The sequence below is a fragment of the Oncorhynchus mykiss genome, chromosome 29 (assembly GCF_057628025.1).
Source record: "Oncorhynchus mykiss isolate SJ-2025 chromosome 29, ASM5762802v1, whole genome shotgun sequence".
Lineage (NCBI taxonomy): Eukaryota > Metazoa > Chordata > Actinopteri > Salmoniformes > Salmonidae > Oncorhynchus > Oncorhynchus mykiss.
In genome coordinates this window covers 34,270,804-34,296,704 of record NC_143050.1, presented here as the reverse complement: position 1 = coordinate 34,296,704, position 25,901 = coordinate 34,270,804, and the positions used below count along the sequence as shown (strand labels likewise).

Here is a 25,901-nt window from a genome sequence, read left to right as displayed (position 1 = left end):
ACGTGTGCCTTGAATTCTAAATAAATCACAGTGTGTATCAACAGCAAAGCGTCATCACACCTCCTCCTCCATGCTTCACGGTGGGAACCACACATGCAGTGATCATCCGTTCACCTACTCTGCGTCTCACAAAGACACGGCGGTTGGATCCAATAATCTCAAATTTGGACCCAACAGACCAAAGGACAGATTTTCATCGGTCTAATGTCCATTGCTCGTGGTTCTTGGCCCAAACAATTAGCTTTTTCTTATTGGTGTCCTTTAGTAGTGGTTTCTTTAAAGCAATTCGACCATGGGGTCCTGATTCACGCAGTGTTCTCTGAACAGTTGATGTTGAGATGTGTCTCTCATGAACTTATCCTCTGCAGGTTACTCCGGGTCTTCCTTTCCTGTGGCGGTCCTCATGAGAGCCAGTTTCATCATAGTGATTGATGGTTTTTGCGACCCCACTTGTTTCGGATTGACTGACCTTCATGTCTTAAAGTAATGATGGACTGTCATTTCTCTTTGCTTATTTGAGCTGTTCTGTTCCATAATCTGGAGTCTTTTACAAAATAGGGCTATTGTCTGTGTTCCACCCCTACCTTGTCACAACCCAACTGATTGGCTCAAACGGCTAAAGAAGGAAAGAAATTCCACAAATTAACTCTTAATAAGGCACACCTGTTAATTGAAATGCATTCCATGAAACTGATTGAGAGAATGCCAAGAGTGTGCAAAGCTGTCATCCAGGAAAATTGTGGCTACTTTGAAGAATCTCAAATATAAAAATATATTTGGACTTGTTTAATACTTTTTTGGTTACTACATGATTCCATATGTGTTTTTCCATAGTTTTGATGTTTTCACTATTATTCTACAATGTAGAAAATAGTACAAAAAAAGAAAAACCCTTGAATGAGTAGGTGTGTCCAATCTTTTGACTGGTACTGTATATTTTTTGTATTAGTATTGCACTGTTAGACATGGAAACATGGCCGAATACAAACAGTGTAGTTATTCCCTCCGTAAGGCAATCAAATGAAACCAAATGAAATCAGAATGTAGGCAACAACATTTGGTATGGCACGTGGGCTAGAGTCAGCAAAGATGAGGAGTTGAACCGATAGTTCCAATCCTGTGTGCAACTTAAATTGCTGTGCAACATGCTTTACCAGACTGCCTTATAACTAAAATTCCAAATTCTCACCTGATGACCTGTTATTTCTCTCCCTGTGCCTCAACATGGGCAGGGATCTCCCTCTACTAACTGTCCCTGACCCCCCTGTACTGTCAGTAAAGAGGAGGAATTGAACTGATAGGGCTTTATAACTCAAAATTCTCACTTGATAACCTGTTCATCTTCTCCCTGCTTCAACATGGACGGTGCTCTCTCTCTCTATCTCTCTCACTCACTTTGAACCCAGCCATAATCATATGATCAACTATGATCTACTGCTGCTTATCTGAAACTGCAATTGAAAAGGCAAAGGGGAAGCTCCAGATACTGTGCTGGCTTTGGTCAAAAATGTTGTATTACCAAGCCAAGATAGACCACAGCCTGTCATTTCCAACGGGAGCAAATTAATCACAGTGGGCAGAACAAGCAAAGAGGTGGGCAGAGCCAAACACGAGCTAGCGAGATCATATTGCCATCTTCTAGCATGTAATCACGTTTTTTTGTCTTTGGAACACCTACTCTGTGATGTACATACGTGCAATAAACCAATTCGCCCTTTCACTCTTTCTAAAAAATTGCATTTTTTTGTATTGAGATGTATTGAGATGTATTGAGATCAAATGTTTCATAGATGAGAAAATTTGCAGAATGTCGGGCAAAATCCATCTCGCTCCACCTTCTCCCACTGCTGGCCACTGGGATTCCTCTCATCACCAAATTTGGTGATGAGTGGAAATTCTGGCCAGATGCTTCAGATTTATACATCAAGTGAAACATCTGGCTCAGTCTTCTATCTGTGCTTTGGAGCTAGCTTAGCTAGCTAATGTTAGCCTAGCAAAAATAGCCAACTTTGCATTGGGTAACTCGGTATAAAAACGTTTTTTACACAATCTTATCTCATCAGCAGTAGTTTGCTAGTTAAACAACAACATAGGAATAAATTTCTGAAATGTTCATGAACTTTTACTCGTTTGAAACTCTCAAAACATTTATACATTGTAGCGCTCATGAATATAGCTGTGCTACCTCTCCTCAGCAAACACCACAAAGAGAGAGAGAGAGTAGTGCACGCTGTTGAACTGTTACTGCAGACCAAAGCAATACATTGGGCAGGCTGCCTCCTCATAAAATTAGAAACTGAGTCACTGTGGTGCAAAGCCACATAAAGCCATTAGCTGCCTGGCACTTTACAGTGGGGATGTTTTTCCAATCAAACTCATCATATTATATTATTGGGAGAGTTAAATTGACCTGTTTCTAATATTGGGGAGCGGGGAGTTTCAGCTTTTCTTTCAACAGCCATGACAGACTTCAGCTAACTTTAGCCACCGCTAGCTAAAAATCTATGGAAGTGATGGGTACATGTAAAAATATATATATATATTTTTTTAAACGGCTAAATCACCTTTAGGTATCATCAAACCAAATATGGAGTTGACTTCAGGTGGTTTGGAAATGATATATGTTTTTAAGATAACATGCCCACCGTCACTTTAGAGAAAAGTGAACCATGGATTACAGTTTCTCCTTGCTCATAAACTACCTCCAGGGTCAGGAACCATCTAACATCATGTTGTAAAATAGTGAACTACTCCTTTAACATCTGCTAATCTGTGTACATGACAAATAAACCCTGATTAGATTTGCCATTTGAGTGTACAGTATACAGTAACCACAGACATGCACAGCTCCTCACAGACACACTTCACATACAAAACATTACGGCTGTGAGGTTACGCCACCCCCCTCAACTTAATTCAGCAAACACACAATGCAAACACACACACAGACACTGAGGTTTTCCAGGAAGAGGAGTCCTGCAGCCTCTGGCCAGCAGCAGTCAATGAAGAGTCCACTGCGGCAGAACCTATGACACACACACACGGCTGCTTCACACACACACACACACACACACACACACACACACACACACACACACACACACACACACACACACACACACACACACACACACACACACACACACACACACACACACACACACACACACACACACACACACACACACACACACACAGCTGCTTCACACAGAGAGACAAAGGTGTTAACGGTGTGTGGTGCGTGTGTGTGTGTGAAAACATGTTGTGTGTTTTATGTCGAGTGCTTTTTTATCTTCTGCACTCAACAGTCTTTTATAGTAAATCAATGACTTCACTGATAATTCTACACCTGCCTACACCCACACTACATTGCATACACCACCATGCATTCCCCACACCTCTTCAATCACCCCCCCCCCCTCCTTCGTCTCTATCCTTCATTTGCTCTCCCTTTCTCTCAATTCATCAGTCTTTCTTTTTCCTGTTCACGTTCTCCCTCGTCCCTACTCTCTCTCTCTCCCCCTGTCTCTCCCACTCTGCTTTTCTTTATCGATCACCCTCTGTCCCTCCCTCCCTCGCTCAGTTTTTCCTTCACCCTTTAAATATCCCTGACACCGCCCACATAAATCATCTTCACTTATCCACTTCTCCTTCTCTCTTGCTTTTTCTTTCCTTCCTTTTCCTCTTTTCATTCCTCTCCGTCTCTCCTTCTCTTTTCTAACTGTTGGCCCTCTCTCCTCTATTCTGTCCTTTCTTTCTCTAATCCCCTCTCGTTCTCTCTTTCTTCCCTCTTCTCTCGCTTTGGTTGCTGTTAAATATACTTGTCCATTCTAGGATACGGGTTGAAGCCCGTTCAGGCCTAAGTTGCTAATGTCAATCACGTGACAAATGTAACTTGTCGTAGAACGGTTATTATTGGAGAACTAAGTGAGTCACTCAGATAATCCTGTACCTGATAGGAGGACAGGGCTGTCAGTCACTCACCGTAGTGTGGTATGATGAGCCAAGCCATGGCCGAGGCGTAGATCCCTCCTATCATCCAGAACATGCAGAGCCAGCTCAGGTGCTCTCCTCTCTTCTCCCTTGCCAGGAACTCAGCAAAGTAGGGGAACACGATGGGCACAGCCCCACCAATCCTGCACGGGGATATGGGAAATATAGTCAGCACTATATGGACAAATTAACCGCAAAACATAGGGTCCATTTTTGGAGTGCCCCTTTTGTCCTTTTTGTCCGGTCATTGGTGTTGTATGTGTGTTTGTGTGAGCAGTTCGGGAAACATGGCTACTCTCATCTAACGCAATGGGACTGAGCCTGGAGAGAGAAACAGAAAGACAGAACAAGAGAAATAAAGAGTTAGAGAGAGCAATAGAGAGAGAGCAATAGACAGACAGACAGACAGACAGACAGACAGACAGACAGACAGACAGACAGACTGACAGACAGACAGACAGACAGACAGACAGACGAGTGCGAGCAAGCAAGAGAGAGAGAGAGCGAGATCTGGTGGATGACAAAATCAATAGGCCATCAGAGGAACCAGCAGTTAGCAGCCACACAGCCTTTCATCTGGTCCCATTGGCAACACAGTACGACAGACATCAAACTAGATGACTATTTATCCGCAGAGGTGTAAAGTACTTAGGTAAAACTACTGTAAAGTACTACTTAAGTCATTTTTGGGGTATCTGTAATTTACTTTACTATTCATATTTTTAACAACTTTGACTTTTACTTCACTACATTCCTAAAGAAAATAATGTCAATTTTACTCCATACATTTTCCCTGATACCCAAATGATTAATGCTGAGCAGGACAGGACAATTGCCTAATTCCCACATTTATCACTAGAACATCCCTGGTCATCCCTACTGCCTCTGATCTGGAGGACTCACTAAACACATGCTTTGTTTGTAAATGATGTCTGAGTGTCGGAGTGTATCAAAAATAAAATAAACAAAATAGTAGAGTCTGGTTTGCTTAATATAATACATTTTAAATGATTTATACTTTTACTTTGACATTTGATACTTAAGTATATTGTGGTGGTGAAATTACAAGATTATGTTATAATGCTGTTATTGCGTCGAATGGTTGTTTTATGCAACAGAATGGGGTTCTTAGAACTCTATTGCATCTGTGTGAACTGAGAGGAGCTTCTGAGATTTAACTCTGGCAACTGATTTATGATGCCTTAGGTGATAAACCTAAGGAGCCACATTCAAATAATGTGAGGAAGATGACTCCAGTCTGACTTAGCATGCAATTCAAATCAAATAAAATAAAATTGTATTGGTCACATACACATGGTTAGCAGATGTCAATGCGAGTGTAGCAAAATGCTTGCACTTCTAATTCCGACCAAGGAGTAATATCTAACAAGTCATCTAACAATTTCAGAACAACTACCTCTTACACACAAGTGTAATGGAATGAATATGTACATAACAATATATGGATGAGCGATGGCCGAACGGCATAGGCAAGATGCAGTAGATGGTATAGAGTACAGTATATACATATGAGATGAGTAATGTAGGGTATGTAAACATTATATAAAGTGGCATTGTTTAAAGTGGCTAGTGATACATGTATTACATCCCATTTGTAATTATTAAAGTGGCTAGAGATTGAGTCAGTGTGTTGGCAGCCGCCACTCAATGTTAGTGATGGCTGTTTAACAGTCTAATGGCCTTGAGATAGAAGGTGTTTTTCAGTCTCTCGGTCCCAGCTTCGATGCACCTGTACTGACCTCGCCTTCTGGATGATAGCGGGGTGAACAGGCAGTGGCTCGGGTGGTTGTTGTCCTTGATGATCTTTTTGGCCTTCCTGTGACATCAGGTGGTGTAGGTGTCCTGGAGGGCAGGTAGTTTGCCCCCGGTGATGCGTTGTGCGGACCTCACTATCCTCTGGTTGGCCTTACAGTTGTGGGCGGAGCAGTTGCCGCACCAGGTGGTGATACAGCCCGACAGGATGCTCTCGATTGTGCATCTGTAAAAGTTTGTGAGTGTTTTTGGTGACAAGCTGAATTTCTTCAGTCTCCTGAGGTTGAAGAGGCGGTGCTGCCCCTTCTTCATCACGCTGTCTGTGTGGGTGGACCATTTCAGTTGGTCCTTGATGTGTACGCCGAGGAACTTAAAACTTTACACCTTCTCCACTACTGTCCCGTCATTGTAGATAGGGGGCTGCTCCCTCTGCTGTTTCCTGAAGTCCACAATAATCTCCTTTGTTTTGTTGACATTGAGTGTGAGGTTATTTTCCTGACACCACACTGCAAGGGCCCTAACCTCCTCTCTGTAGGCCGTCTCGTCGTTGTTGGTAATCAAGCCTACCACTGTAGTGTCGTCTGCAAACTTGATGATTGAGTTGGAGGCATGCATGGCCACACAGTCATGTGTGAACAGGGAGTACAGGAGAGGGCTGAGAACGCACCCTTGTGGGGCCCCAGTGTTGAGGATCAGCAGGGTGGAGATGTTGTTTCCTACCCTCACCACCTGGGGACGGCCCGTCAGGAAGTCCAGGGACCAGTTGCGGGGTTGAGACCCAGGGTCTCGAGCTTAATGACGAGTTTGGAGGGTACTATGTTGTTAAATGCTGTGCTGTAGTCGATTAACAGCATTCTTACCTAGGTATTCCTCTTGTCCAGATGGTTTAGGGCAGTGTGCAGTGTGATTGAGATTGCGTCGTCTGTGGACCTATTGGGGCGGTAAGCAAATTGGAGTGGGTCTAGGGTGTCAGGTAGGGTGGAGGTGATATGGTCCTTGACTAGTCTCTCAAAGCACTTCATGATGACGGAATTGAGTGCTACGGGGCGATAGTCATTTAGGTCAGTTACCTTAGCTTTCTTGGGAACAGGGCCAATGGTGGCCCTCTTGAAGCATGTTGAATTGGTGTTTGTATAATGGAAGGTACCAGGGAGAGATGGCTCGGGTTGAGAGGAACCTCATTTTGGGGGGCCAAATCCTGGTTTCCTTACATTTAGAACAGTCTTCACAGCAGATACTGTCTACTGTGAATTACTCATTTCTTTCATAGAAATGCTAACCTTTTGACCCATTCCACACCTCAGTTGTTTGTCACGAACATCCAGGACTTTGTTATAAAATGCTGTGGCTTAGTCCTGGTGGTTGGGCTCTCCACGAATCACCTACGGGTGGGTCGTTGACGAGCTCCATTACTGCAGTAATTAAATAATTGTTTTGAAGAATTCTAAAAGTCTCTCCTTTCATTAAAATAATTACCACGACAAAATTAAATTTACTTTTGATACTTAAGTATATTTAAAACCAAATACCTTTACTCAAGTCGTATTTTACTTGGTGACTCACTTTTACGTGAGTCCTTTTCTATTGTAAGGTATATATCGATTTTTCCTGAAGTATCATTGGGTACTTTTTCCACCACTGTTTATCTGTCTATTTCTGCTGCTTTTGTTGTTAGGGTCTCTACTGATGGGTTTGTTCGGGAAGGGAACAAATGGAGACTTGTCTTGTGAACCTGAAAGTTACTGTCGCGCCCTGAGAGCTGTTTATTCTCTGTTGGTTAGTGACTAGGGTGGGTCATCTGGGTGATTAATGATTTATGTTGGCCTGGCATGGTTCCCAATCAGAGACAGCTGTTTATCGTTGTCTCTGATTGTTGGATCATATTTAGGTAGCCATTTTCCCCATTGTGTTTTGTGGGATCTTGTCTACAGTTGGTTGCCTGTGTGCACACCAGTAGCGGCACGTTTCGGTTGTACTAGTTTTGTTTGGCGAGTTTTGTTTAATAAAAAATATGTGGAACTCTACGCACGCTGCGCTTTGGTCCAATCATTTCGACGATCGTGACAGTTACTTTCTTCTCTGTCTTATTGAGAATAGAGTGGAAGTGAGTATAAGCTACCTGTATGTGTAGCAATTCTAGGCAAATGGTAGTAGATACCATTCCTCTGACAAGTAGTGGAAACCACCAGCTGGTGGCTATTTAAGAGATGAGAAGAGTCTTTAAATCAACATGGAAATAAAAGACAGGTATTGAATCAGAACATGTTGACGATAAGTAGGTCTGGTAGAGTGGAGCTGCAGTAAGGTGAAGTCTATGATACACACGCACGAACACACACGTGCACACAACCCACACAGGCTTACACACACACATGCACTCACACACACACACAGCTGAGTGTAAATCTATTGTGTTTCTCTGTCCAAGTGAAAACCTGCTTTAGAAACAGTCCTATGATTTATGAATCCCCTGAGGTTGAAACAGTGCTGTCTCGGATTCAATTACAGTTACTTTCAATGTAAACCCACCGGAGAGCCAGGACAGGCTATGAATAATCATGTGCAACAATCACCAGCTAATCGTGCAGAGAGTGTATTAGCCAAGAGCAAAGGGCATATATTCTGTCAAAGTCTCTATATATCTGGTTATTCATATTTTTGCAGACTTTCTTTCCATTTTGCAAAAGTCTGTACTTTGTATCAATGTCTCCATTTTCTTGTTTACAGTTTTTTCAATCGCTAACAAGCACCGGTCAATACTGAAGCCATTTTTTCTAAACTCTTCAGTCTGCATTACCAACATGCGTCGTGGCCAAACAACTAATCTCACCTCCAAAACTCACTCAAACCACCAAAACACTTCATACAAGTCTCAAAATAAGCTTGTTCAACCATAACACTGACAACCATTCTCACTCAGAAAGCATGCAACACACTGACCTAAAAAACACTTATCTTTGAAGTTTGAATGATTTTCACATAAATCAGTATTTATTCAAGTCCAGTGAGGACATCTGGTCATGTGGATGGTGGTCATAAACCTTCCACCTCCACGCAGAGAAAAACTCCTCTATGGGGTTTAGAGAGGGGGGAGTGTGGAGGCAGGAATAGTACTGACGTCCTGGGATGTGCAGCAAATCAGTCTGACTGCAGCAGAGTGGTGGAATGCCACATTCCCCTACCTTCGTTGTGGGGGATAGTTTCTTGCCCCTCTCTCCTCCGCTGGCACAAGCCAATTATGCAGGTCATCCAGAAAATAAATGAGCCTCTCTGAATTGTAGGGGCCAATGAGTGGTTTGTGTAACAGCAAATGATCATTGGACAGTGCTGCACACATGGTGATGTTAGCACCTCTCTGGCCTGGGACATCCACGGTTGCTCTCTGTCCAGTCACATTTCTTACCCTGCGGCGTGTTTTTGCCAGGTTGAATCCAGCTTCATCCACAAAGATGAAAGCCAGGCAAACTGCACATACTGTCATCTCCATTACTCTCTAAAATACAGTAAATACACAGATTTACAGTACTTTACATTATGCATAGCTGGGTATGTGCCCTGTTTGGTTATTGAACAGACATCTTACCTGGACATATTGATACCAGAGTTCTTTCACATGTTCACTGTTTCTCTCAAAGGGTGCAGAGTACAACTGCTTCCTCCTTATTGTATGTTTCTCTAGGACTCTCGAAATTGTCGTTGTGCTGACCGTATTCACATTCCCAACAGTGATATTGTCTGCCTGCCAGCACTCTGTCCCGAATTTCCCACAGTTTTAATTTATTGTTGCCATTTACCATGTCAACAATGGCAATTTCCTGCACTTCTGATAATATTCTGCCTCTCCCTCCTGTGGGAGGCAACCTTTGGATCCTACTGAAAAAGACTAAACAAATCAATATATTTAAAAATGTCAGTACATGTAAAAATGTGAACATACTGTATTGTACTGTAATATGTAGTTCAATTATCATTGAAGGATGCTCATCTCACCTGTTGTTTTGCCAGAAAATTCGTACTATTGATGCAACTGTTGAATGCTGCAGATTTGGTTGCACCCTTAAACCGGCCTCTCTCAAAGAGAGACCATGGTTTACAACATGGTCAATAATTGTGGCCCTTATCTCACCAGTGACCACCGCTCTTGGTCTTCCTCTCCTTTGTCCTCCACGCTGTCTCCCTCTCCCTACCACTCTTCTTTTCCCACAAACCTGTCTTCCTTGATCCATGTTTCCAAGCTAAATCATTCCGAAGCCGTCCTCTTTTGTCTGTTTGGTAACGAGACTAAAAACAGGACACATGGGTCGGCTTTCAGATTAAATCAGCTGTGTTCGGAATGATTCAATATTCTGCTGAGATGTTCTATATGTTTCAATCTAGTTACTGCAGAAATGCACGACATTTCCCATCATTCTGTTTTGAATGTGTTTTTAACAGTTTTGGAAACAGTGTGTTAGCATTTGAAAACATGTGCTGCAAACATATAGTTTTGCAGGTGGTGAAGTATGAATGAGAACAGAGTTCATGGATTTTGGAGAATGTGGTTTTTGTAGAATTTTGGTCCACATACACTTTTGTTTCGCTGACTGTGTGAAGAGTTTTGACAATGTGACTTCAGTTTTGACCAATACATCTTAGCAATGTTTTTTATTTTTATTTACTGAGGACAAAAAAAAACTTGTGACCTATGAACCAACTTTTAATCAGTCATAAAACAGAAACGTAAGGACATTTAGTCTGCTGTGAATGTTTAGTTAACATTTGTGTTTCTCTCTGTCTCTCACTCAGGGGATGGGCTGATGCCAGACAGTTAGAATAACCTCCTGTCCTGTTCTCTGACTTTGGAGGACTACACCCTTAGAGAAAAGGATTACAAAAGGGTTCTGCGGCTGTCCCCATAGGGGAATTGTTTTTGGTTCCAGGTATAACCCTTTTTGGTAACATGTTCCAGTTAGAAACCTCTATGGAAAGGGTTCTACATGGACCTCAAAATAGTTCTACTTGGAACCAAAAAGGGTTCTCCTGTGGGGAATGCCAAAGAACCCTTTCAGGTATTAGATATCACCTTTTTTTCTATGAGTGTAGAGGCAGGGAGAAAGGGAGGGAGAAACAGAGAGAGAGATATAGAGATTTAGAGAGATATAGAGAGATATAGATATTTAGAGAGATATAGAGAGATATAGAGATTTAGAGAGATATAGAGAGATATAGAGATTTAGAGAGATATATAGATAGAGCGAGATAGAGAGATAGATAGAGAGAGATATAGAGATACAGACATATAGAGCGATATATAGAGATATAGAGAGACAGAGAGATAAAGAGCGATAGATAGATAGATAGATAGATAGATAGATAGATAGATAGATAGATAGATAGATAGATAGATAGATAGATAGATAGATAGATAGATAGATAGATAGATTTAGAGAGATTTAGAGAGATTTATAGAGATATTGATATATAGAGAGATATAAAGACATAGAGTTACAGAAAGATAGAGAGATATAGACAGATATAGAGAGACATAGAGAGAGATGGAGATTAGATAAATATACAGAGAGATAGAGATTTAGAGAGCTAGAGAGAGATATAGAGCTATAGAGAGATATAGAGAGACATGGGGTGCTATAGAGAGACATAGGGAGATATAGAGCGATATAGATATATAGAGAGATAAAGAGATAGAGAGAGATCTGTATAGAGATATATAGAGATACAGGGAGATAGAGAGAGATATCGAGATATAGAGAAATAGAGAGATTTAGAGAGATATAGAGAGAGATAGGGATATGGAGAGATATACTGTAGAGTGATATAGCAATATATAGAGATATATAGAGAGAGATATAGAGAGATATACTGTAGAGAGAGATAGAGATATAGAGATAAATATAGCAATATATAGAGATATAGAGATTTAGAGAGAGATATAGAGATATATAGAGATATAGAGATTTAGAGAGAGATATGGAGATATATATAGATTTAGAGAGCTAGAGAGAGATATAGAGATATATAGAGATTTAGAGAGAGATATAGAGATATATAGAGATTTAGAGAGAGATATAGAGATATATAGAGATTTAGAGAGAGATATAGAGATATATAGAGATTTAGAGATAGAGAGACTCTCAACCAAGTAGAACACAATGTCATCATGGAAGACTATTGGTGATGGAGAGTATTCAAGAACAATTTAGTAGAACTTAATGGTGTTCGGGAAGAGCGAAGGGAAATGAACTGTTTTTCAAGACAGTGGGACGCCACATTATAAAGGACTGTAATAGAGTAGAATAGAATAGAACAGTGTATATTATAGTATAGTAGAATGGAATAGAAAAGAACACAACAGAGTAGAGTACAGTAGAGAAGAGTAGAGTATTTTAGAATAGTAGAATATAATAGAATATAATAGAACAGAACAAATCAGACAACACTCACCCGAAGCCGGAGAGCATGCGGCAGAAGAGAAACATGCCGTACCCCTGGACGAAGGAGGAGAGGAAGGAGAAGAAGCCGTTGACCGACATAGCGATAAGCAGACACTGTTTACGGCCCACCTTGTCCGACAGACCCCCCCAGAAGAATGCCCCCATCATCATCCCCAGGTACACTATGCTGCCTGCAGAGAGGAGGGAGATGGAAAGAAAAAGACAGCGGGAGAGAGAAGAGGGGGAGGGAGTGGGTGGCAGGAAGAGAGGGAAGAGAATTAGGTTGGATAAAAGGAGAGAGAATAAAATAAATAAAAAATATTTAGTGTTAACTTTTTACTTGACACTTCTAGATTTGCAGCACTTGAAAATGATCTGAACCATCTGGACCAAAATGGCTTTTCAGGCAAACTGCTGACTAGGGAGGACACACACACAGTCACACACAGAGAAGCCGGTGTGTCTCACACACAGCAACTGTATCAGTATCGCTGCATGTCTGACTGTATTAGTAGAGTCCAGAGCAGAAAGAGTGATGTGATTTAACCAGGCTTGTCATTTCCCAGTCATTGATAAACCACTGAGGGGTCACAGAGATCCAATCGATCTGATTTGCCTGGGGACCTGCAGACAGACAAACTTAATAAAGAACACAGAGGCAGCCATGAAGCTACAACACTAACTGAACCTCACTATGGAAGCATCAACACTAACTGAACCTCACTATGGAAGCCTCAACACTAACTGAACCTCACTATGGAAGCCTCAACACTAACTGAAACTCACTATGGAAGCCTCAACACTAACTGAACTTCACTATGGAAGCCTCAACACTAACTGAACCTCACTATGGAAGCCTCAACACTAACTGAACCTCACTATGGAAGCCTCAACACTAACTGAACCTCACTATGGAAGCCTCAACACTAACTGAACCTCACTATGGAAGGCTCAACACTAACTGAACCTCACTATGGAAGCCTCAACACTAACTGAACCTCACTATGGAAGCCTCAACACTAACTGAACCTCACTATGGAGCCTCAACAATAACTGAACCTCACTATGGAAGCCTCAACACTAACTGAACCTCACTATGGAAGCCTCAACAATAACTGAACTTCACTATGGAAGCCTCAACACTAACTGAACCTCACTATGGAAGCCTCAACACTAACTGAACCTCACTATGGAAGCCTCAACACTAACTAAACCTCACTAACTGAACCTCACTATGGAAGACTCAACAATAACTGAACTTCACTATGGAAGCCTCAACACTAACTGAACCTCACTATGGAAGCCTCAACACTAACTGAACCTCACTATGGAAGCCTCAACACTAACTGAACCTCACTATGGAGCCTCAACAATAACTGAACCTCACTATGGAAGCCTCAACACTAACTGAACCTCACTATGGAAGCCTCAACAATAACTGAACTTCACTATGGAAGCCTCAACACTAACTGAACCTCACTATGGAAGCCTCAACACTAACTGAACCTCACTATGGAAGCCTCAACACTAACTAAACCTCACTAACTGAACCTCACTATGGAAGACTCAACAATAACTGAATTTCACTATGGAAGCCTCAACACTAACTGAACCTCACTATGGAAGCCTCAACACTAACTGAACCTCACTATGGAAGGCTCAACACTAACTGAACCTCACTATGGAAGCCTCAACACTAACTGAACCTCACTATGGAAGCCTCAACACTAACTGAACCTCACTATGGAGCCTCAACAATAACTGAACCTCACTATGGAAGCCTCAACACTAACTGAACCTCACTATGGAAGCCTCAACAATAACTGAACTTCACTATGGAAGCCTCAACACTAACTGAACCTCACTATGGAAGCCTCAACACTAACTGAACCTCACTATGGAAGCCTCAACACTAACTAAACCTCACTAACTGAACCTCACTATGGAAGACTCAACAATAACTGAACTTCACTATGGAAGCCTCAACACTAACTGAACATCACTATGGAAGCCTCAACACTAACTGAATTTCAACGGTACTATGTTCTGACCACAGCATTTGATAAGCGAGCGTTGACTGACCTATAAACTATCAGATAAGGTTGTTTTTCCACAGGAAGTAAGTGTGATCTCTCTTCCATTCCCAGTGGACACTGGGAAATGGAGGTGGGTGGGGGGCAGTAAATAATCCACTTCACTCAGCCAGAGTCTAGATATGCTAATAAAAATTATAATCTGTGTTTATGGGGAGAGGCGATCGTTCACAGATGCTGTGCCTCATCGCTGCCGGGAAGCCCAGAGCCCCTCTCTGTTTTTTTTTATTTAACTAGGCAAGTCAGTTAAGAACAAATTCTTATTTACAAAGATGGCCTACCTCAGCCAAACCTTAACCCGGACAACGCTGGGCCAATTGTGCGCCGCCGTATGGGACTCCCAACCGTACGGTCGGTTGTGATACAGCCTGGAATCGAACCAGTCTGTATTGACACCTCTCGCACTGAGATGCAGTGCTTTAGACCGCTGTGCCACTCGGGAGCAATGCCGAGACACAGTCCATGGTATCGGCTAACAACACCTCATTTACTTTATGACTCCCCACAGCTGGGCTGGTATCCGTCATAAAGGGGTGGGGAGGGGGAGGTTGGGGTGAGGAGGAGGGAAAAGTGAATTGGAGAGAGTATAGTAAACAACCTTTTCCAGAAGAGGTGATTTCCTATAGGGTTCAACCAGGGGTCAGGGTGTAGTAGAACCTCAGACTGCATCCCAAATTATACCCTATATTCCTTATTCCTGGGACAAAATAGGTTGTCATTTGAAACTTTCCCACAGTGACATCTCAGTCTTTACCCCTTACCCCCCACACATGTACAGTATATATCTCCACCCAACAGCATGAATGATCCAGAGTTGCTTTGCTTTCTTAACAGTTTTGTCCAATCAAAAATATCTGAGAAGAATCGGAACTAGAGTCTAACGACAGCAAATCAGGAGGGTGGAGAGAGGTTTACAGATATGGATGTTGACTTGCTGAAATCCATCAATGAAAGGCTTGCCAAACTTGATATATTGGATATACTACGAGAGGACATCAATGCATTATGTGCCAGTCGAGAATTCAGCCAACGCCAGATTGATGATCTAAGGAAAGAGAACAATGCGCTGAAAGGTACTGTAGACTCTTCATGGCAAGGTGGAGGTGGTGCAAAGGGAGAACAAACAACTTAACGAAACCTTGCTTGATGTACAGTGTCGATCAATGTGGGACAATCTAATCTTTTCAGGGATACCAGAGAACGACAACGGCAGAAGCTGTGAGGACACAGTCCGAGACCCGAGGTCAACTCAACTGAAACTGCCCACTGACGTTGTGTGTAATGTCACTTTCTCCATAGAATGGGTAAGGCAAACTGTTTTGAACATTTTAAGCAAAAAGGAAATGGCGAAGAGCAGACGCAGAGAACTCAAGAAACATTTTGGAATGAATGACCCCTCCCCCCCCCACGGAGATCAATGAAAAGGAGGGGAAAAAAACGTAATCCCATCATGAAAGAAAAGCGTTGCCTGAACCAACGAGTCTCCTTGGTGATGGATAAACTTTACATCAACGGGCAACTGTATTGGGACTCATTCTAATCCAACTATATCAGGACAGGAATAGGAATGGTGGGGGTGTAGCTCTGTAGATTCAGAATCATATACCTTTTAAGAGGAGGGGTGACCTTAATGTATGTCAAATAGAGGCACCCATATTGGTAGGATGTGTGTATAGACCTCCTAGCTCTAAGGTGTCCTATCTGGATGACTTATGCACTGGGTTTGACCGGGCCACAGATAGTAACATAGATGTATTTATCTTGGATGATTTTAATATAAATTGGAAGGATCATAGTAATTCAAATAGAACTAAATTGATGAGATGTGCCGGGAGTTGTGGTTTGAAACAACAGGTTAATGATACTACTAGATCATCAACTAAGTCACAGTTCGGACACGTGCATGGATCTTATCTTCTGTAATATACCTTTGCTTAATGCTTAAAAGCCAGATCAATGCCAGTGGGCTGGACAGACCATAATATTGTGACCATAACCATGAACACCAAGGTTGCAAAGACACCCCCAAGGTTTGTGGTCAAGAGAAATGTTAAGACATTTAATCATGAGCTATTTCTAAATGATTTGGCTGCTGTACCCTGGGAGCTGATTTATCTAGAGGATGATTTAAATCACGCTACAGGATGTTTTATTGATTTGCTCACTGAGGTAATGGACCATAATGCCAGAAAGAGTACAGTTGGGGCTCGCCCATCTCCATGGATTGATGATCCACTGGGTGAGGCATCTTCTCAAAGAAATATGGAAAATTGTCTTAGCAGCCAAATTTAAACTAGAAATTGATTAACAGAATTATAGAACACTACGCAATTATGTAGTTAAATGAAATCATAAGACATATTTTTTGAACAAAAATGCTTTTATTGTTGTAAAAATTATTCAAAAAAAGGTATAGAATACAGTGAAGGGCTTACTTGGTACATCTATTTCATCATGTCCATCTAGTGTGGAGGTTGACGGCAGAACAAGATTTTTTGACAAAGAAAATGTATTTACTGAGCGATAATGTAAACACCCATTCCTCCAAACAAGCTATTGCCCAATGGATTGATGATCATATTATGAGCACAAAAAAACGGCCCTTTTAGTCTACAAATGCTGTCAGTAGAGGTGGTGTTAAACCTATTGAAGTCATTACCTGATGGTAAATCCACAGATTATGATCTTATGGATAATGTTTTACATCGCTGTGCTGCTCCCAGATTGCAGCTCCACTGAAATACATATTTAGTTGGTCACTGGAAAAGGGGACATTTCCAAATGTATGGAAGCATGCTAAACTGTGTCCAATCCTGAAGGACAGCAAAGAATCCATTACTCCTGCCCATAGTCGACCAATCAGTCTACTCCCTTCACTCAGTAAGATATCGGAGGGTATTGTGAGGAGACAAATATAGGAGGTCATGGAGAAAAATGATCTGATCTCAGCATGCTTATCGCACAAACCATTCCACTACCACTGCATTGGTTGACATGACCGACCAGTGGCTCAATACTATGGATAATGGCAGGTTTGTGGGTGTACTATTTTTAGATTTCAGTGCAGCATTTGATTTAGTGGATCATGAAATCATTTTGACAAAATGAATGCATTATGGTTTTAAGGAGGCAGCATTGAATTGGATACAGTCATATCTAACTGACATACTGCAGGGGAGCTGCCTTGGGCCACTTCTTTACTTAGTACACCAACGACCTTGAAGCTCAAGCTACTATATTTGCAGATGATACTGCAATTCATACAGCAATACAATCGGTACAACAGGTACAGCAAGCTCTACAAGTAGAGCTGGGAAATATCAGGGAGCGGGTTTGCAGGGGAACAAACGTGTTCTGAACCCCATGAAAACCAAGGTTATGTTGGCCTGTTCCACCAGAAAAAGGCCAACACAGCATGGGATACAATTAAGCATGGGGGAGGAAGTACAACCTGAGGAAGTGGCAGAAGCCAGACAACTAGGAGTGCAGCTAGACAGCTGCTTATCGTGGTCGTCTCAAAGCATTCATTGGGAGTCAGGTGAACTATTGTTCTGTGTTCTGGGAAAATGCATCAGCAAGTTAAATTAGGAGGATGCAGATAGTGCAGAACAAAGCAGCAAGGATTGTTTTGAAGGTGGAGATGTGGGTCTTCTGTTGTAGTCATGCACAATGCTCTAGGGGTGGTCATTAATCGACAAGATGATTGAAGAAGAAAACATGCTTATTTTATTTCATAATATACACCATTTAAAACGGCCAAACTCCATTCACAACAGTATTCAGTTGGTAAGAGACAGTCATTAAGTCGATACTACGAATAGACTGTTCACCATCTGTGTTATCCAGACGGAAAAGACAAATAGGCAAAATAACATTTCGATTCAGACTAATAAAGAAATTGAATAATTTATCTGAGCAAACCAGAAACCTTTCAATATGTAAATTCAAATAATACTTTGAAACCATTTAAATGTAATACATTGGAAGGTTGTGCAGGACTACGGTAGATGAAGGAATCAACCTATCTTTTCAGATTGTTAGAGTGTTTATCTGGTCAATATGTCAGCGTATTATGTCTGTTTGTAACAGTGTGTTATATGTGAAAATGTGATCGCATAATAAACTGTATTTTAGTGTTTAAAGACTCCTGGAAGATCAGTCCAAACGAGGACTAAAAGGGATCCTAATCCAATCAAAAACCCTCACATCCAAACGATGTGATTCATACACAGACACACAAACACCGTTTCAGAGTTGACTTCCATTACAAATGACTGCGTAGTAAGCATTCATCAAATAAAGCTGCATTTAGTCCAACTGAATTAGAAACTAATCATAGACTTTAGAGAGATATTTTCTGCAGACTCTCTTATCTTTTCTCTCCTCTCCAACGGTACGGCACAGTGTGCAGCTCTGCCTCCAACCCAGAGGGAATACTTCACTAACTCAACTTTAGCTGCTGCTGCTGCTGTTATCTCCGCCAGACGAGACGGGAGCAGTAAGCGTCAAGCGGGGAGCGGCGCGGTGGGTTTGTCTCTATGGTAATTAGCTCTTATGTGTAAGCATAATTCCCCGTCCACGCTACGCTCCTCTGCCACTACACTCTCAGCACGGAGGAGAGGATAAAAGAAGAGGAGGAGAGGAGGAGAGGAGAAGAGGAGAGAAGGGGCGACAACAGAGAGAAACAGCTGAGTAATTCCGGAACTGGAACATTGGGTACATTCCGGGGGTATCTTTAGGGATTCCCCCAAGATTCAGGGAATCCCCGGAGGTTGACGTTTGATTGACAGGTCTGTCTGAGAGCATCTACTACATGGAATATTAGAATGGTGTAGAGAAGGAAAACAGTTATATCATCTTACAACTGTTCTAAATGACACCGAACAAAAATATAGTGTTATAGTTCACATAAGGAAATCAGTCAATTTAAATAAATAAATTAGGCCCTAATCTATGGATTTCACATGACTGGGAATACAGAAATGCATCTGTTGGTCAGAGATAGCTTAAAAAAGGTAGTGACGTGGATCAGAAAACCAGTCAGTATCTGGTGTGACCACCATTTGCCTCATGCAGCGCGACATAGCGTTGATCAGGCTATTGACTGTGGCTTGTGGAATGTTGTCCCACTCCTCTTCAATGGCTGTGCGAAGTTTCTGGATATTGGTGGGAACTGGAACACGCTGTCGTACACGTCGATCCAGAACATCCCAATCATGCTTAATGGGTGACATGTCTGGTGAGTATGCAGGCCATGGAAGAACTGGGACATTTTCAGCTTCCAGGAATTGTGTATAGATCCTTGTGGCATGTGGCCATGCATTATCATGCTGAAACATGAGGTGATGGCGGTAGATGAATGACACGACAATGGGCCTCAGAATCAGGATCTCTGTGCATTCAAATTGCCATTGATAAGATTATATTATGTTTGTTGTCCGAAGATTATGCCTGCCAATACCATAACTCCACCGCCACCATGGGGCACTCTGTTCACAGCGTTGACATCAGCAAACTGCTCGCCCCCACACGACACCATACACACTGTCTGCCATCTGCCCAGTACAGCTGAAACTGGGATTAATCCGTGAAGAGCACACTTCTCCAGTGTGCAAGTGGCCACCGAAGATGAGCATTTGCCCACTGAAGTTGGTTACCACACCAAACTGCAGTCAGCTCAAGACCCTGGTGAGGAAGCCGAGCAGATGAACATCCCTGAGACGGTTTCTGACAGTTTGTTTGTGCAACAGTTTGTTTGTTCTTCGGTTGTGCAAACCCACAGTTTCATCAGCTGTCCGGTTGGCTGGTCTCAGATGATCCCGCAGGTGAAGAAGCCAGATGTGGCGGTCCTGGGCTGGCGTGGTTACAAGTGGTCTGCGGTTGTGCGGCCGGTTGGACGTACTGCCAAATTCTCTAAAACGACTTAAGGCGTGAACACTTACATAAAATTTTCTGGCAACAGCTCTGGTGGACATTCCTGCAGTCAAATTGCCAATTGCACTCTCCCACAAAACTGGATCCATCTGTGGCATTGTATTGTGTGACAAAACTGCACATTTTGGAGTGGCCTTTTATTGTCCCCAGCACAAGGTGCACCTGTGTAATGATTATGCTGTATAATCAGCTTCTTGATATGCCTGTCAGGTGGATGGATTATCTTGGCAAAGGAGAAATGCTCACTGACAGGGATGTAAACAAATTTGTGCACAAAAAAGCTTTCTGTGCGTATGGAAAATTTCTTGGATCTTTTAGTTCAGCTCATGAAACATGGGACCAACACTTTACATGTTGCATTAATATTTTGGTTCAGTGACTTTTGATTCTGATTCATTTGAGAAAATGCCAGTATTACACTCACTCACACACACACACACACACACACACACACACACACACACACACACACACACACACACACACACACACACACACACACAGAGAGAAAGAGACAGGAGTCCTGTCAGGAAACAAAGCAGTCCATTATCATGTTGAGGCAGACACTTGTATTAGCATCCTGCCTCCTGCCTGCCTGCAGCCCCCAGTCTTCACTCGTCTACTGACAGGAGGGGGCAGGCCAGGGTGGACAGAACACTTGACATCAGACTGTGAGCTGGTTTGTGTCTGTCAGTATTTTCAGCTTAACCCATCCATTTCACACACACACATACACACACACACACACACACACACACACACACACACACACACACACACACACACACACACACACACACACACACACACACACACACACACACACAGACACACAGACAACACACACAGACACACGCACAGCGTTGGTGCTTTATCCCTGTATGCTTTAATTAGTTGACCTCATGGCTCCAGTTCAGCCAATTTATCACCTCGTTGTGTTGATTAACACACAGGCACGGGCACGCAGACACACGCACACACAGACACACAAATCTCCAATCATGCTCTGCCGACCCCTGCTGTGTCTATCCACTGACCCTGAGTCAAACCTTCAACAGAACACAGAGAAGATAGTTGGAGGGAGAGGAGGAGTGAAGACAGGAGGAGAGGAGGAGAGATTTGAAGTGTCTCAGAATGTTTCGTAGGGAGGCAGGCTCAATCTTAGTCTCCTGCTCTCTCCTCCCCCTCCTCCTCCTCCTCCTCCTCCCTGTTCTTCCTCAGTCAAGCGGGTTTAACTGAGCCAGCTAAGCACGGCTAAACTGCAGAGAGAAGCACAATACCATAGAGATTATACTACCTCACAGTAATATCTCACCCTCACAATCACCTAATAGCAGTGAGAGACACAGAGAGGGAGGGCGAGAGAGGGGGATGTAATGAAGAGGACGTGGGATAAAATGAGGAAGAGGAAGAGATAAAAGGGATGAAGGGTGGGAGGTAGCACAAAGAGAGAGGGGTGGGAATGGATGGAGACAATGAAGGAAAGCAGGGAAAAGAAAAGCTGAAATGTTTTCTTGTTGAAGTCAATCATGCCTCTCTTTGTCTCTGACCAGCCATTGCAGAACTATAACACTTGTCTGAATTGGAAATGCCAGAGAGCAAACGCTTAGTAAAATAAAACAACCCTTGGAGTGAGACCACTGGCCTGGGCTGGGCCTGGTCGAATGTCTGTGTGACTCTTTTTTATCATTTTAATCCTGTCTTCCCTCGCTCTCACTCTCTCCGTCTCTCTCTTTCTCTCTCTCTGACTGTCTCCCTCTCTGACTTCTCTCTCTCTCTCTTCCGACCCCCATCTCTCTCTCTCTCTCTCTCTCTCTCTCGCTCTCTCTCTCTCTCTCTCTCTCTCTCTCTCTCCTTAACCAGACAGTCAATTAGGAGCCCTTCTCCACTAACAGTGTGGATGACCTTCATATAGAGCCATGATGAGGCTGGGCTATAAGACCAACACTGTACCAGAGGGCCATTTCAGGGCCACAAGGCCTCTACACACACACACCAGTTCCTCTGTATCTCAGCACAAACTGCTTGCATTTTTGTCAATGTATTGTGATGTGAAATCTAAGTGGAAAATACCTTGGATTTGAAAAAAATGATCAACTGCTGTTTTGAGAGTGGAATTTCACCCACAGGATTACGTCATCATGGTAACCACATTTTAACATATTTTATCCAACATATTGTACCTTTAAAGTATCACCAGCTCTTCACCGCTAAATTGATCTATATAGAGCAATGTTTAGCTTAGCTATGATGCTTAGCTATGATACTTGTCTCTGGCAATGTGCAATCATGAGAGTAAATGTTGAGAGAACTCCACTAAATATACTTACTGTTGCTATGAAAGTCATTCCAAGAGGTAGGTTTAACAGAGCAAATTAGCTGTGACCATATTTGATCACTCATATATCATCAATGATGCTATTTAAGACCATGTAGCATTTGCAAAGTCATCAACAGCTATTGTCTCAATTCAACCCATGATTCATGAAAAAAATAGACAATAAATAGGCCCAGGGCCAGCCCTTGCCATTCTGCAGCTCTAGGTGAGACCAAAAACTGCTCCCCTGCAAAACTAGAATAGTCCCATTAAGAAAGATGAAAGAAAGAAAGACGTCTAAAAGACTGAAAAGACGTTGAAGTTAGGTTCAATTTAGGTTCTGAATGAAAGGTGAAAAGGCATATTTTCTGAACGTTGAAAATACGTACTTTGTGGACGTTGAAATCAGGTTCATTTTCAGTTCGGGACAAAAAAATTAAAATATGAATTTTCCAGACGTTGAAAAGATGTATTTTCCGGATGTTGAAATCACGCTTATTTTTTTCTGAATCGAAATTGAAAATACTTGTTTTTTGGGCCAAATCAAGGCTGTCCAGAATGCACAAAATCTGAACCAAAAATAGACTATGATTGTTTCAGATTTGGTCTGGACCGGACCAAAAACCAGTGTCCATGGATGTGGAAATCAAGGCCAGTCCGAACTGCACCAAAAAATAAACATTAAAAAGGCATTGGCGTCAGTCCATGCTAACTGAGGTGAAATTGAATGTTATGAATGCCCATCTACAGTATGTGGTAAGCCTACCGTTTATAAAAAAAGACGTCCAAAAGACGTCGCCTCTTGCTTACTGGGGTGTAGCCTACCATGTTGGCCCACAATGGAATTTTATGAATACCCATCATTGTGGTAGGCCCACCATTTGTAAAACAGGCTGTTGCAAATGCTTTGTTAGTCCTGACTTATCAATTTGGCTATTGAAGCTCTGAATAGCAGCTACCCAACTTTATCAGGAGTTATTGTGAGCCTATTTACAAAGTGTTTACAATGCGGGAAATGCAAAAGTATTTTCTTTTTCGCTATTATCAGCTTGTCAAAAATGTACAGATACAAACTTGAAACCAATGATCATGACAAGGGGTGAAACTCCTGGACAACAGTTGTGATTGTTCATTCCATATTGTCCATTTTACTTTGACCTGTCCTGTTTTTAAGATATGTTGTTTGTTATCATGACAACGCATTTTTTTTGATTGGGCGTCATTTAGGTTAAGCTATTTGATGTAAAACGTGTCTTAGGTTAGGCTATTTGATCAGAGAAACCTGCATGATGTAAAATGTGTCCATCTCATTACATTGTCAAACATTTTATCTCTAGCCTGTAGGCTACAGAAAAGGCCACATTCTCTTTCTACCATATCCTATATCTGCTACATGATTTACAGTGCATTCAGAAAGTATTCAGACCCCTTGACTTTTTCCACATTTTGTTACGTTACAGCCTTATTCTAAAATGGTTTGGGGAAAAAATCCAGATCAATCTACACAGAATACCCCATTAGGACAAAGCAAAAATAAGTTTAGAAACTGAAATATAACATTTACATAAATATTCAGCCACTTTGTTGAAGCACCTTTGGCAGCGATTACAGCCTCGAGTCTTCTTGGGTATGACCCTACAAGCTTGGCACACATGTATTTGAAGAGGTTCTCCCATTCTTCTCTGCAGATCCTCTCAAGCTCTGTTAGGTTAGATGGGGAGCGTCTCTGCACAGCTATTTTCAAGTCTCTCCAGAGATGTTCGATCGGGTTCAAGTCCGGAAGCCACTCCTGTGTTGTCTTGGCTGTGTGCTGAGTGCTCTGGAGCAGGTTTTCATCAGGGAGCTCTCTGGCCACTCTACCATAAAGGCCTGATTGGTGGAGTGCTACAGAGAGGGTTGTACTTCTGGAAGGTTCTCCCATCTCCACAGAGGAACTCCAGAGCTCTGTCAGAGTGACCATCAAGTTCTTGGTCACCTCCCTGACCAAGGCCCTTCTCCCCTGATTGCTCAGTTTGGCTGGGCGGCCAGCTCTATGAAGAGTCTTGGTGGTTCCAAACTTCTTCCATTTAAGAATGATGGAGGCCACTTTGTTCCTGGGGACCTTCAATGCTAGATCATTTTTTTGGTACCCTTCCCCAGATCTGTGATATGACAAAGTGGGCACTGCTTATCACAGGACAGCATCAACGCTCAAGTAAAAAGACCTTATGCCACTGGTTGAGAGAAATTGTCATTGTTTTGGGGCAGAATTATGTGAGGTTTTATGTGTTGTTGTTGGCGGTGTTACCTAATGAGCGGGCCGACCATCGGTTTCAAGGTCTATTTGGTTTAAAATTGTATGATATTTAGTGTCTAACTTTAATTCCAGTTTGTCTACAAATTAAACATTATTATGTTGGATTCCCATCTCCATCCAAAATCTAAGTTAAAGAACAGGACTGACTACATTTAGCAGACACTCTTATCCAGAGCAACTTACAGGAGTAATTATGATTAAGTGCCTTACTCAAAGGTACATTGACAGATATTTCATTTAGTCGGCTCTAGGATTTGAACCAGCAATCTTTCAGTTACTGGCCCAACGCTCTTAACCGCTAGGCTACCTGCCGCCCTACGACTAAATCAAATCAAACTTTATTTTTAAATCAAATCAAACTTCATTTAAAGTTTGATTTGATTTACTCCTCTTCTTTAACTTAGATTTTTGGTTCAGATGGAGACGTGAAGCCAACTTATCAATTATTAATTTGTTGACAAACTGGAAATAAACTAGCCAATCAGAAGATCCATCTCCTTCAAATGTTGATATTTGGTTGGTTTGACAACCAAACACATTTCAATATCCCATTTGAAATACAATAAATAGCCTATTAACTTGTCGACATGTTAACAAACGATATGTTGGATTCACGTCTCCAACTCAACCAAAAATACAAGCAAAAATATGGGATTAAGCCAGTGGCTCAGATGGAACTATCCATGCAGTAGATTCATCTACTTTAAACGTTGATATTTGGTTGAGTTGTCAACCAAACACAATTCAATATTACTTCCGTAATGAAGCAAATAGCCTAAAGTTAAGGCTATCTTGCAAACGTAAAATGCGTAACACATCCATGGCCAACTCCAATGGCAGATAAAATACTTTATCATTGACATACATTTAAAAACATTAACATGTAGAGTGAGTGTGTGTGTGCGTGTGTGTGTGTGTGTGTGTGTGTGTGTGTATGTGTGTGTGTGTGTGTGTGTGTGTGTGTGTGTGTGTGTGTGTGTGTGTGCGTGTGTGTGTGTGTGTGTGTGCGTGTGTGCATCTATCAGTTACACATACATGTCAGTACATACACACAACAAGTAGGT

The 25,901-nt window shown here is 42.1% G+C and overlaps 1 protein-coding gene across 1 annotated transcript in view; it reads right to left on the bottom strand.

Annotated features, from left to right (window-relative positions):
• LOC110509327 (synaptic vesicle glycoprotein 2C) overlaps window positions 1–25,901 on the bottom strand; it is a 63,374-nt gene that overhangs the window by 15,739 nt on the left and 21,734 nt on the right. Inside the window, exons 3-4 of the mRNA XM_036968060.2 lie at window positions 12,208–12,388; window positions 3,985–4,136 (exon numbers count right to left, since the gene is read on the bottom strand). Of these exons, the coding sequence (XP_036823955.1) occupies window positions 3,985–4,136; window positions 12,208–12,388 (333 nt within the window). The remainder of the gene's footprint in view (window positions 1–3,984; window positions 4,137–12,207; window positions 12,389–25,901) is intronic.